The 14374-nt window shown below is 38.3% G+C and overlaps 1 protein-coding gene across 3 annotated transcripts in view; it reads right to left on the minus strand.

The window, feature by feature from the left end:
• The window catches only part of L2HGDH (L-2-hydroxyglutarate dehydrogenase), a 46033-nt gene that overhangs the window by 12314 nt on the left and 19345 nt on the right, over positions 1-14374 (minus strand). For 2 of the 3 annotated variants that reach the window (XM_045450917.1, XM_045450918.1), the window contains 4 exons: positions 12435-12469; positions 6103-6270; positions 4988-5145; positions 3395-3526 (listed from right to left, as the gene is read on the minus strand). In XM_045450917.1, the coding sequence (XP_045306873.1) occupies positions 3395-3526; positions 4988-5145; positions 6103-6270; positions 12435-12469 (493 nt within the window). The remainder of the gene's footprint in view (positions 1-3394; positions 3527-4987; positions 5146-6102; positions 6271-12434; positions 12470-14374) is intronic. The other variant, XM_045450919.1, reaches the window with a different exon arrangement.

The raw sequence follows: 14374 nt of genomic DNA on the forward strand, positions 1-14374 counted from the left end.
CAAGTTTGTACCTTTTATATATAAGCCTCCTTCCCAGCACTTGAGTTGCAGTTAAAACATATGTCCCTAATGTTTTATATCTTGCTCTACGTGGCAGATACATGAACTTATACAATTGCCAAAATCCGTTGAGCATTTAAGATCTGCATATTTTACTGTATGTAAATCATGTATCAATTAAAAATAAAACTGTTATATTTATATCAAAATCAGCAAATCTAACCCCCTTCCACCCAGAATAGCATCAGCACCAATTCCTCTTAGTACATGGGTTTTCAATTTCCTTTTTGTTTTTGCTCCTGGGATGCCCCTTGTTTTGTTGCATTCACAGCTATATGTTATTTCAAGGGATTTTTATATTTTCTCCAGACTCTGGTATTTTGTAGTATGAGGGTTGCCCAACTCTAGACTAGATGTTCCCAACCAAGGGAGATTTTGCCCCCTGGGGGACATTTGGCAATGTCTGGAGACATTTTTGGTTGTAACTAGGAGAGTACTGCTGGCATTTAGTGGGTAGAGGCTAGAGGTGCTGCTAAACATTCCACGATGAACTGAACAGTCTCCTACAGCAAAGAATTATTTGGGCCAAAATTTTAGTAGTGCCAAGATTGAGAAACCTTGATCTAGATCACTTTAATTATAGAACTGTTTGGCTTTCACCTTTGCATTTCACAATGACATAGTATAGTTTTAGCTATCACTCACCATAAAAACATCTTGCTTAAAAATTTACAATTCCCCAAATAAGACATTTTTTAAAATAAAGGGTGGGAAGAAAAAGGAGATCTTGGCATGTGTGCCTTCATCTTTTATGCTCTTACTGCTGTTAGATTACCATGTCAAATTTATCACAGAACAAATTAAAGGACTTTGTAGATAAAATTAAGAACCTTAGAGATCATCATTTAACAATGACAAATTTATACACCTAACACAGGTACTTGACAGATTATAACTTTACACTCCAATCCAATGTTCACTGGCCAATTATCGCCCCAAATGCTCTGGCTAAGCAGAAAGAAGTCACGCTGGATGGCCTTTGGTTTTGCTTTTTGGAATTTTTTTGGATGCCCTTTGGTGGCAATTTAAGGACATTCTCTTGAGCTAAACATCCCGCTGAAAGTGTGGCTTCAGTTCTCTTACTATCTAAAACTGCTTAATATGCTTCTGCCTCAATATTAATGATAGAACATTTATGGTTCCACTGCACTGAGCTGCAAGACAGGTAGGACTTAAGCTTCATAATGCGGGAAAGTCTATCGATCTGATTTTATTATGATGACTTAATACTGCAGGCATATACCAAGGTACAGAGAATAACATAACAAACACCTATTTTCTTACCAAAGAGCTTAAGAAATAAAGCTTATAGATATGACAGAAACCCCCTGTGGAGCTCTTCTGATCCCATCCCTTCCTCTCCCGAGAGGTAACCACTCTACTGCATTAGGTGACTCCCATGCTTATTACTATTTTCACATGGTATATAGAATCCCTAAACTATATACGATATTGTTTAAACTGATATAAATGCTATCAAATATATTTTCTACAACTTCCATTTTGTTACTGATAATATCCTTCTTTTAATAATTTTTTGTTTGTTTGTTTTTGAGAGAGAGAAAGAGACAGAGTACAAGCTGGGAGGGACAGAGATAGAGGGGACACAGAATCTGAAGCAGGCTCCAGGCTCTGAGCTGTCAGCACAGAGCCCAATGCGGGGCCTCGAACTCACCAGCCATGAGATCATGACCTGAGTCGAAGTCGGACATTTACCGACTGAGCCACTCAGGCGCCCCAAATTTCTTCCTTTTAATAGCTACAGGAATTAAGGGAAAGATGGAATTGCTGAATGTGTTCAGCTTCTCTGTCTCCAAAGAGAAACTCTCTGATTGGGTTAAATTTGTCCCTAAATGTAACCTGTCTACAGTGCTGTGTGTCCTTTTCTACTACATGCTAATGAAACTGGAAAATGAAATTCACACCCTTACACTCAGAGACAGCAATATTCACTAAAACCCAGTTCTACCATATGAAACCCACTGGTTGAAAGAGTTTTCCCCAGGCTTCTATGAAAGGGTGGTAATAGAATATGGGTACTGAATTCACTGCAACTGTTTATATACAGAATTCACGATGTCCACCTATTGTGTTATTCAAGGAATATTAACAGCAGTAACAGATGCCAGATTTGATTAATATATTTTCAGATATAAAACATAACAAGTCTACTAAAGCAGACCACTGAAAACACAAAAGGCTTTTTTTATAGGTGAGTGAAAGAAAGGAAAGCCTAGATATTTTTATCCCTGCCATTTCAAGAGGTGAGTAGAAGGGATGAGAGAGATAAGAGTAAAAACATTAGCTGGGTTTTAATAGTTCTTCTAAGGATTCAAAGAGGCTGGTCTGAGAATGATACATTAGTGTCAGATTTAGACCAGGACACTTAGCTCCCCTAAGGGAGACAGCTGACATGATTATTGCTCTCTTCCCAGGCAAGTTCAGCAGCTGTTCCTCAGAAGACAGACATTCAGTGCCCTAGAGTTTCATGGAGGGATGGATTCACAGAGAGAGAGTACTTCAAAGTACACTGCTGATTAGGCCTAACAGTAGCTTGGCCAGGGAAAAAGGTGAACATCCTAAAATATCACCAAATGGAAAAAGAAAATTGGCTTGGGTGGTATTTAGGACAATGTGCAGCTCAAGTCCAGAGAGCCTTTTATCCTTGAGAAAATAGTTATCCTTCCTTTTTAAGTTATCCTTCCTTGGCCCCACATTGCTACAGTACTAAGACTCAGACTGTTACCACATTCTTCCCACTTTTGTCCTCCAACTAGAGTCCCTGAGTGGAGTAGGGCCCAAGAAAGAACAAAAGAGGAAGAGAGGAAGCAGGTAAGATGTCATGTATAGGAGTATGTCTAACAGGTTGTAAAATGTAATCAAAATGTAATTTTTTATGTGTTTATTACCTAATCAGTTAATATAGCTATCAATGATCTCATACAGAGTTTAAATCAAATGGCTTTACAATGACAAGAGTAAGTAGCCAGGAAGATCAAAAAATTTCAGGCAAGATATTTTTATCGTGATACCTAGACATGAAGGCAAAAGTGGCATCACAATACAGCTGCAGTGGAGATTTAAGTTTAATGCTGTAAAGTGGTCTAGAAAATTATAAATGAATCTAGTTCAGGCACCAAGGGGCACGAAGCAGCAAGGCCCAATGCATGCGATGAAAAGGGAATTCAACAACTTGCTGGGAAAGAGAGGACACACAAAGATTCACTGGGTACGCTGACTCTGAAAGTATGCTTACCAAATCACCAAGTCAGAACCACCTGCCAAATTCACATAGGTCATGACCATATTTGCAATCCTTATAGCTTTTCCTTACCTAAGTATATCACTGACAGTAATTTCAGGGATAAACTTTTGAAGGTGCTTCACTGTTGCACTGAGAAAACAGGCTTTATACATTTCATTAACTCCATAGGAAAAATTCTGGAACACCAGTTTAATCAAGCCACTGAAAGCAAAAAATTTAAAATCTTTATGAGAGAAAGGAATTCTTTATTACTATAAAACATCTTTACAACTATGAGATTTTTAGGGGGGTGGCATCACAGAAATGTAGGCAAAGTCAGAAAAAAACACGTATTAAAAGAAAATCAACTTCTGGCCAATATAAGAAGGAAACTTCATCAAAGGAATACCTTCCAAACTTAAATTCCCAGGTAATGCTGGTTTCAAGCTAGATTCTATGAAGCCTGCCAACAGCAAGGTTTTCTTTTCTTTTCTTTTTTTTTTTAATTAAAATTCAAGTTAGTCAATATATAGTGTGGTATTGGTTTCAGGAACAGAATTTAGCGATGATTCATCACTTACATATTAACACCCAGTGCTCATCCCAACAAGTGCCCTCCTTAATGCCTATCACCCATTTAGACCATCCTCCCACCCAACACACCGCCATTAACCCTCAGTTTGTCTCTGTATTTAAGAGTTTTTTATGGTTTGCCTCCCTCTCTCTTTTTATTTTTTCTTCCTTTCTCCTATGTTCATCTGTTTTGTTTCTTAAATTTCACATCTGAGTGAAATCATACGATATTTTTCTTTCTCTGACTGACTTATTTTGCTTAGCATAATACACTCTAGCTCCATCCATGTTGTAACAGGTTTACTAATGCAAATGTTAGGTGCTTTCGAAGCCACATCTAAAAGGCATTAACAGATCTTTAAATCAGAGCCATTAAGCAAGTGGAATATTTACCCTACTTTTCTTTGGTCAGCCAGAGGTAAAATATTCCAGATCCTCTAGCCAGACTCTACAGAGCCTATGTAAATGTATATGTATTTTTACAAGCACACATGCTGGGAAGCCCCACCCTAAAACCTGTTTCAGAATCAGTGAAGGGTGAGACTCTAGTATAGCTTAATAAGCTTTCTACTGATTTTGATTTAAAACTGTAGAGCCAACATTATTAAAAGGACCAAACAAAATATCTCACTGAGTAGTTCTTACAACCATAAAGAATCTGCCATACAGGTCAACACAATTTATCGTCAGTTTTCCACAAAAGGAAACAACACTGGTTATCAGCAATTTCTCCAGTGGTTTTCAAAATGATGGTGACTGGTTGGAAATGATCTTATCAAAGTAAGCCATCTACTGATTTTGAAAGAAACTTTTTTTTTTTTTTCAAACTCAACTAGAAGATTAGCCAAACAAGATTTGGGTTGTCAGATACGTGTTTGGCTCCTGGTCTTGTTTTTTTGACCAAGACACCACCCTGGCTCATCAGAATTTTCTTTAAGTAGTTAAAACATTACGTGTATTACATGAAACTCTGAATCCAGATTAATTAAAAAAAAATCAACATACCAATCACAAATAAGAGGATTTACGCAATAAACAGAATTATCAAGACAAAATTTCCCATCTTAAAAATATAAGCATATAAAATCTTTTTTAAGTAAATAAAGTTACCTCTTGATAATTACATCCATAATATCTCTGGCACTGAAGTCAAAGGGTCTGTAGCCCTCTCGTTTAAAGGCAAGAACTGCATTAGGCCCTAGCCAAATACTGCCATCCATCCTTGGTGTGAAATGAACCCCTAGGAAAGGAAACCGGCTATCTGGGACCTATGGATTTAACATGGTAAAGAGTTATTAGCCCCACTTCAAACTGCATTCTATTAAACATGCAAACATGCAACTGGTAATATAAAACACTTTCTTCCCATGCATTTAATTTGCATTACTTTTGATCTGCTACTCAGATATTTCTTTCTATGTATACACGCTTCTGCCTAGAAATGCCACACAGGAAACACTGATACTATTGATACCAATATACACTGTCCCATGTGTTCCTCTTTCTAGGTTAAAATAAAAAGAGAGAGACAGAGAGAGAAAGAGAGAGAACTGTCCTAGTTCAGGTTACTCCCCACTTCCCAGCCCCTCACCCACCAACTAGCAATTATGTGTCTGGCAAGTAAAATCTCAGAGCTGTCAGAAAAAGAACACACATTTACAGTACAGGCTTTTGGAAAGTGGAAATGCAATAGGTTAAGGCAGATGAAATGTATGTTTTGGCACCATCAAAAACATTAAATAGCTGAATAGTGGCAATGTCACCTGGTTCAACCCAGTAGTTCCAGACAGAAGAATGAATTCTTCATTTAAATGGTTCTGTCTATACCATGAAACTATAGTAACCACATCCCCTTTCCTGCACCTATCGATAATGAACTAAGAAAGACAGCTGGGTATCTGGGCATCTTGTAAGGGAAAGTTCCCTTATGAGTGCCCCTTTCATCAGAAAGGAGGAAGAATTAGGTTCCTTCTTGATAGCCCTTCCTGAGGTGCACTCATGCTTTCTAGAGACATGCACTTGTGGGTAGTTAATTATAATTTCATAACTCTGATTTTAGGATAAAGATTTAAAGATTTAATGACAAAAGAAACAGGTGAAAGACTTGCCCAAAAGTCCCTTCAAATTAGCTCTTACTTCTGACCCAAGTAAAAGTTTTTGTTTCATTTCCTTTTTGCCCATAGTCATCTTGAGAAGGGTAAGAAGGCAGAAACATCATTACCTACCGGATAAATATTTCCTTTTACAAGATAGCATTTTTCTGGCTTCAAGATCAGGTAATCTCCTCGGAATGGCACAATTTGAGGATCAGGATTACAGCCACTCAGCTCTGAAATACGGTCAGAGTAAAGTCCTGCACATGTCACCACATACTGACACTGAACTTCCTCTCCCTAGTGCAAAAGAAAATATGAGTAGAAAGCAATGAGGAGAAAAATAGGTCAAGGGGGGGAAAAGATGACAGAAAAGATAATAAGGTACAGAAATGAACTTTTCTCTATTTCTTTTAAAAGAGGATATCAAATACAAGTATCAGCAAAATAAGTTCTGCAGCATTTAGGTAACAGCTAGAAACTTACAGTAGTGGCACGTAGGAGGATGTCACCTTAAATTTTATACTTTAGAGATACAATCAATGACTCTGCAAGGATACTTAAATTAGACAAACACACACTCCTATTTTACTAAGACCTAGCATCAAACTTAACTATTTGCTATATTAAGAAACAAACTTCATTTAGCTGGATAGTTCCCCCCAATTTGGCCTCTTCTGTATTTCAGACAGCTTCTCCCATCTTATCTAGGAGTTAACCCTGTTGCTCTCAGGTTGCTCACACTCAATAATCTAGCTCAATTCCAACTGTATCCTACCCATCAACCGATTTCTCCTTCCTGATCAATATCTACTTTGCAAATTGAGGCTACGTTTGAAATGTTATCCTTTCAGTCCACATTTACTGAGAACACACACTATCGTCAAGGTTTGCTTTAGTGACTAGGAGACCACTAATCTTAGGCTGTTTGCATTTTCCCATACATTTTATTTTGTGATCATCTGCATATTTTTCTGCCTTATCCTGCCAGGGTTAGTCAATTTGCCACCCTATTTCCTAAATGGTTTCCTTTAACCTCAATTCCCCACTATACTTTAATTCCCATCTCTTTAATTTTTACAGAGTAAACAACTAGCACCTCCTTGCTCCAAGTAATTTGCTGTCCCTAGACTTCTTTCCCAGACAACCTGTTTCTGAAGCCTCAGAGTTCTTACCTGTCTCAACAACATTTCTTTCCAGCCCCTATTGATTCAGCCTTATTCTATCTTTACATCCTATTTTTGCCTAGCTGCAAAGGTAAGCCTCTTTTTTTTTTTTTAAGTTTAGTTATTTATTTTGAGAGAGAGAAAGCGGGGGAGGGGCAGAAAGGGAAAGAGAATTCCAAGCAGGCTCCGCGCTGACAACACAGAGCCCTATGCAGAGCTCGAACCCACAACTGTGAGATCATGACCCGAGCAGAAATCAAGAGTCGGGAGACTTAATTGACTGAGTCATCCACCCACCCCTAGCTTCTTTTCGAGTTATACAACTCACACTTCAGACAAAAGTCAGATGAAACTTTTTTGTAATGAAGTCAAATTAGCTAGACTAAACCATAATAGTTTAAAAACCCTTGAAGTCAAAAGAGCTATGTCAACAAAAACAAAAAATGCCTTCTTTTAAATAGGTTCATATCTTTCCTGTTCATCTAGAGTTATACCAGAAGTACAAGAAAGATTTTTATGTGATATAAATTTACTAGTTCCTACTTGAAAGGTCAGCAATTCTTTTGTTCTTGCAACATAAATTGTAAATACAACTCTGGATAAATGTAAAGATAAGAGAATTTGTAGAATGGTACCAGTATGCAACAACCTAGAAGTTCTCTTTAAAAAACTCAAGGAACAATTCCAAAGGAAGAAATGACTAAAACCTATCATAGGTCCCTGAAATCATTTTATGCTACACATGAAATAATAATTCAGTAATACATTAATTTCACATCCAAAATGGAGATTTAAACAGTGAATGATGTATTTGTTCAAACAAAAATCTCTTTTAAAAAAACAAACTATGCATCTCTATTGCTATTTCAGAAGTAAAACAAACTTTTTCCTAATATGTATAAATCTTTAGTTCGCAAAACCTCTCCCCCCAAATTTATTAATTTAATCTCTTTAACCTTTCATAAAAGCACAGAAGTTCAATTTGATAAGCTGACTCAAAATTTTTACATTATATCTAACTATACTAAAAGTAAATGCCCAAATAAAAGGCAACAGTTATAGCATCTGGGGTTGAAATACATACTTACTGGCATCCCAGAGGCCCCTGCATATCCTCCATCACATGATGCCATACTCTAGTGAAGATGGCCCTTCGATGAGGGCAAGGGTAGAAACAGACTTTTAATCCTTCTTTGAATGGAAATCTTAGATGCACTGTCACCTGGGCCACATGACCCAGTGGATCTGATGGTAATCAGGGTGTCTATGGCAAATAGTGATGTCTTATGGAGACTTTGCTAGGTCCCTATAGCCAAATCACAGCACAGAACTTTAGGATTCTGGAGGAGTTATACCATCCTCTGCAGATAACTGTCTTCCTTTTGAGAAAGTACTTCTGGCTTTGACTCAACACTTGACCACAGGTCACTAAGTTACCATGTGAACTACTCATTATTAACTGTATGTTGTCTGACTCACCAAGCCACAAAATTGGGTGTGTACAGCAGTACCCTGTCATCAAGGGGTAGCAGAATATACAAGGTTAGGGTTGTGCAGGTCCTGCAGGCACACATAGATTGTGGAGGCAGGTGGCTCAAATTCCCATGGCCCCTAGTCCTGCTAAATTACTTCCTCCTTCTCAAGCTGCTCCTGTGGCCCTATGAGAAGTTCTCCATGATCAGTTGACCAAAGAAGAAAAACTACAGGCTTGATTTACAAATAGTTCTGCACACAACATTCTGGCACTGGAAAGTAAACAGCTACAAACCAGAGTCCCACTCAGGAGTGACCCTAAAAGACTGCAGTGAAAGGAAATCTTCCTGGTAGGCAGAACTCTGAACACCATACCTGTTATATATCTTACCTAGAAGGAGACATGACTAAAAGTATGGATCTATATTGCTTCATGTGCAATGACTAATGCTATGGCTGGTTAGTTAGGAAAAGGAGCTCTGGGAAAAAAAAAAAAAAAAAAGTATATGAATGGACCTTTCCAAACAGGCTCAGAGAGTAAAAGATATATGAGCTCCATAGGAATGCTCACTGAAGAGGAACCATGGCAGATGAAGATTTTGATAATCAGTAGACAAGATGACCTGCTCTGTGGATGTTAGCCTCTTTCTCCAGGCATCCCTGTCCTTACCCAATAGCCTCATGAACTAAATGGTTATAGCAAAAAGGATGGAGGTGGTGATAGGTTCAGCAACATGGACTTACTCCCTAAGGCTGGTCTGTCCATAGCCATGGCTGAATGCTCAATCTGCCAATAGTAGAGATCAATAGAGCCAAAGATATGGTCCCTGAACCACTTCAATTAAAAAAAAAGGGGGGGGGGCAATACTTAGTCCTCACTGAAATAGATACTTGTTCTGAATATAAATCTGTCTTCCCTGCCCACAATGCTTCTGAAGAAACCACTATCTGTGAACCTACAGGATGCCTTATTCACCATTAGGATATTTTGCCCAGAAGCATTACTTCTGATCAGTGAGCTTATTTTACAACAAATGAAGTGTAACAATAAGCTCATGCTTGTGGAGATCACTGATTTGACCACGTTCCCCATTATCCTGAAGCTGCTAGGTGACAGAAAGAAAAACGGGTTTTTTGAAGATGCAAAACAAAACTAGCTGACTGGCAACACCTTGCAGGTCTGGGGAAATGTCTTCCAGGATGTTCTATATGGTTAATATATGGTGTTGTTTCTCCAGAGCCAGAAATCAAGAGGTAGAAATGGGAGTAGCTCCTTACTATTAGAATAATCCACTAATGAAATTTTTGCTTTCTATCTTCACAACTTCGGGCTCTGATGTCTAGAAGTCTTAGTTCCCAAGGGAGAAATGCTGCCATTAGAGAATAAAAAATTGATTCCATTAAGCTGTAAGTTGACACCGCCATACCTGGCCACTTTGAGTTCCTTGTATCAGTGAACAGGCAGAGGGGATTACTGTACTTAATGGGAAACTGAAAATAACTCTCAAGGAGAATGAGAGTTGCTACCACACAGAGAGCTTGTGGGTGATAAAGAGAAATACGTCCCAAATATAGATCTCCTAGGGCATGTCTTAGTACTCCTATGATTGATATAAAAGTTAATGGAAACTACCACAACCCAAAACAGGCAGGGCTGCTAATTGCACAGACACTTTGGGAATGAAAGTTTGAGTTATCCCACCACACTGGAACATGACCAGCTGAGATGCTTGCCAAGAGCAAAGGAACTATGGAATACGTAGTGAAAGAAGGAAATTATAAATATCAGCTATAACCACATGATCGTAGTGGTTATGAACTGTAGTAGTTATGAATATTTCTTCCTGACTTTGAAATATATTTATCTATATATTACTAATATCTATATCAGTAATCTACATACTATCTATATACTATATTAGTAATCTATATTACTATCTATATATTATTAATTCTTTCTTTATCCTCACTGTTATGGACTGAATTGTGTCTGCCCCCACAAGGGCATACACTGAAGCTTCTGCTCCCAATGCGGCCATTTGGAGACAAGAGCCTTTGGGGAGGTAATGAAGATTAACTGAGCTCACCTAATCTGTCCAACAGGACTGGTGTGCTTATAAGAGTAAGAAATACCAGAGACTGCTCTCTCTCTGCACATGTGCATGCACAGAGAAGAGGCCATGTGAGGACACGGCAAGAAGGCAACCATTTACAAGACAAGAAGAGAGAGCTCATCAGAAACCAATCCTCATGGCACCTTGATCTTAGACTGCTTAGACTCCAACTATGAGAAAATAAATTTCTGTTTAAGCCACCTCATCTGTGGTATTCTGTTATGGTACCCAAAAAGATTAATACCATCTCTACCATTTCTCCATTATCTAACACAACGTTTCTCAACTTCAGTACCACAGACATTTGGGGCCAGATACCTCTTTGTTATAGGGGCCTATTCCTCACATTGTAGGATGTTTAGCAGCATTCCTGGCCACTACCTGCTAAATGCCAGTAGTGCTGACCACCTCCATCAGTTATACCAACAAAAGTGTTTCCAGACACTGCTGAATATCATCCCCTTGGGAGCAAAATCACCTCCAATTGAGAACTATTGATCTAATAAGTTTAAATAGTGGTTAACCTTGTATCTCAATATTTAAGTTAAAGGATCTCAAAGAGGGAATGTGACTCAGCTAAAAAGAAATGAACATCACCCAAAGATGGATTGAGTGGACTTCTTATCTTTTTCGAAGAGTTACCATGTCTTCAGTTGTATAAAAGATAATTTCATCTTGTAGGTGGAACAGTAATTTTACTACTGTCTGTACTTGGAAGTTACATGTGGTTAAAAGGGGTGTGAATGAATGCCAAGTTGAAAAGGAATGGACTGCAGGCATTTATCTTTGTCGATTTGGTTAAGGTGGGAACTGTAACTGACAGAATTCCCTTCCCTGTAATGGTTCCAACTTAAAATTGATCAAAATAGGAATTGCATATGATTTGGCAGGCAGAAGTAAAGCAGCAGCCACTACTCTCTGAAGGTCATTCTAGTCCAATGTGGTGACAAAACTCACTGCTCAGGGAATGACAGTTCCATATCTAGCTCTGCTTCCCAAATACTGATCCTACTGACTAACTGTTGCCCTAGCCCACTGCCTGGGTAAGAGGCAAGAGCTCCCCCAGAATGCCTCATGAGCTTCCCATTTGCAGTCCCACTTTAGCAGTTGGACACACTTGGCTTCTCACACCGGCTGGAAATGCCTCTGATCTACCAACTCCCCTTCTGAGCCTTTGCTTCCCCAGAAGCCCTCACAATTGTGTAATGCCTAATTCCTATAATGAATCCTACAACCTCATTAATGATTCAACTTGCCTGACTGAACTCTGATCATTCAGAGAACACACAGCAAATGTAATGCTTCTCTGCCATCCAATAGCTCTTGTTTTAGACTACGTGGAGGTGAAGGAAACCAGTTCATTTCCCTCTCAGCAATCTACCTGCCACCAAAGTCCTCTAATTGGTAGAAAGCTAATAAGTAAATGCAGATAAGTAGGCAGAGCAATAAAGTATTTATCAGTGTTGCCTTAAACACTCCAAGTGCTTATAATCCTATTCTTGGCTGGCACAATCACTTTGTGAATACATTTCCAAGTTGAAACCCTTCTTAGAAAGCAAGCTTTTGAACTGCCCTCAAAGAATTTCTCTCAGAACAACTTCTACATTATACAAAATTCATTCACACACATAGAAAACAGCGCTGTGATTAAACTTTTTGAGGGAGGAGGGGGGTTAAATTAGATAAAGTAGTTTTGCTTAAGAATCTTTACCTTTGTATTCCTTATAACAATTGGATATTTCATCCCTGAAAAAAAAAGAATTAGTGAAAGATTTTTAGTAAAATAAGGCCTACATTATTAGAAATATTATACTAGTATCAAGTTTAAACAATTTTCTTCTGCTTCCCACTTTCATTCTAAAGCTTTTTATGAAGCAACAAGATTAAACTAGTTCATATTTGATAATATATAAAACTCTTGGCATATTTTTAAACTTGTTTTAATTCACTGAATCTATGCTAATAGACCACTCCCCACTTCAGATCCAACACAAGCAGTTCTGGCTTTTCTCTGAACTACAATCCTAGAAACGATTTTGTAAAAGATCATTAATCAGTATGTATTTTCACAAAGGACTAATGAATGCTTTTTTGTCTAAGTGTAGGTAGCCTGAGTCTTCGTAGATTCTGGGTTGTGTAGAGAAGCAACACAAAAAGTTCCAATCATAAACTATTTATAAAATTATTTTCCAATCAGACACATGGGGTCTCAAAGTCTTAAAAAGCATATGTACATCAAGTAAAGAAACAATCTATTTGTATCATAAATTTGATTTTATGCTACCTACCTATACCAATATTAATTATTCAACAGTTTTGTTCATCATATTACAATTCAGAAGGACACTGGGAAAATGATTCAGACGGCTCAGATCTCCTTAAAAACCTGTCAAGGAAGAACTGAGCACTACACTTTTTCTCCTTCAAATTTCCCAATAGCAAAAATGTCAAAAAATTCAAGGTTACAAATCTATTTATTGGGTTTTAAAAAAAATTGTCAACAGGGCGCTTGGGTAGCTCAATCAGTTGAATGTTCAACTCTTGATCTCAGCTCAGATCTTGATCTCAGGATCGTGTGTTTGTGCCCCACCTTGGGCTCCATGCTGGGCATGAAGCCTACTTAAAAAAAAAAAAAAAAAAGGAATAAAATGTCCCCACAACAAAGCAAAATAAAACAAGCTCTAAGTAGTCTACAATGGGGGGGGGGGGGCGGTGCGGTGCAAGGGGACTTCAAAAGGGCTCAGTTGTGCCCTGTCTCCAGATAGTCTGATCCACTAAGACTGAGTATGCTAAAAATTTTTAACTTTTATTATTATTATTTTTTATTTTAGAAAGAAAAGGAGAGAGCATGAGGGAAAGGGGTAGAGAGGCAGAGAGAGAGATTCCTAGGCAGGCTCCACGCTCGGCACTGAACCCAACACAGGGCTTGATCCCATGACCCTGGAATCATGACCAGAGCCAAAATCAAAAGTCAGACACTCAACCAACTGAGCCATTCAGGCACCCCTCTATTCTTATTCTTAAGAATTAGAAAAGGCCAATTGCACATTCAACATTTATTCCAAAATGTCAAATAAGTATGATTGTAGATCATTCATCTGTAGAGTTTGAGCATGTTTTGAATGTAAAAACAAAAACAAAAAACCTCACAAAACAACAAGAAAAAACTCAGGCTATTAATTTCTCTTATTACCTGGAGAGAAAGTTTGAGCTGAAATCAAAAGCCGGATACTCAACCAACTGAGCCACCCAGGTGTCCCTGCATTTTTTTTTTTTTTTAAAGATTTCATTTTTTTTTTTTTTTTTTTTTTTTTTAATTTTTTTTTTTTCAACGTTTATTTATTTTTGGGACAGAGAGAGACAGAGCATGAACGGGGGAGGGGCAGAGAGAGAGGGAGACACAGAATCGGAAACAGGCTCCAGGCTCTGAGCCATCAGCCCAGAGCCTGACGCGGGGCTCGAACTCACGGACCGCGAGATCGTGACCTGGCTGAAGTCGGACGCTTAACCGACTGCGCCACCCAGGCGCCCCTAAAGATTTCATTTTTAAGTAATATCTATACCTAACATGGGACTCAAACCCACAACCCTGAGAACAAGAGTTGCATGCTCTTCCAACTGAGTCAGCCAAGTGCCCCCAAATCTGCATTT

This window comes from Leopardus geoffroyi, chromosome B3, assembly GCF_018350155.1.
Source record: "Leopardus geoffroyi isolate Oge1 chromosome B3, O.geoffroyi_Oge1_pat1.0, whole genome shotgun sequence".
NCBI lineage: Eukaryota > Metazoa > Chordata > Mammalia > Carnivora > Felidae > Leopardus > Leopardus geoffroyi.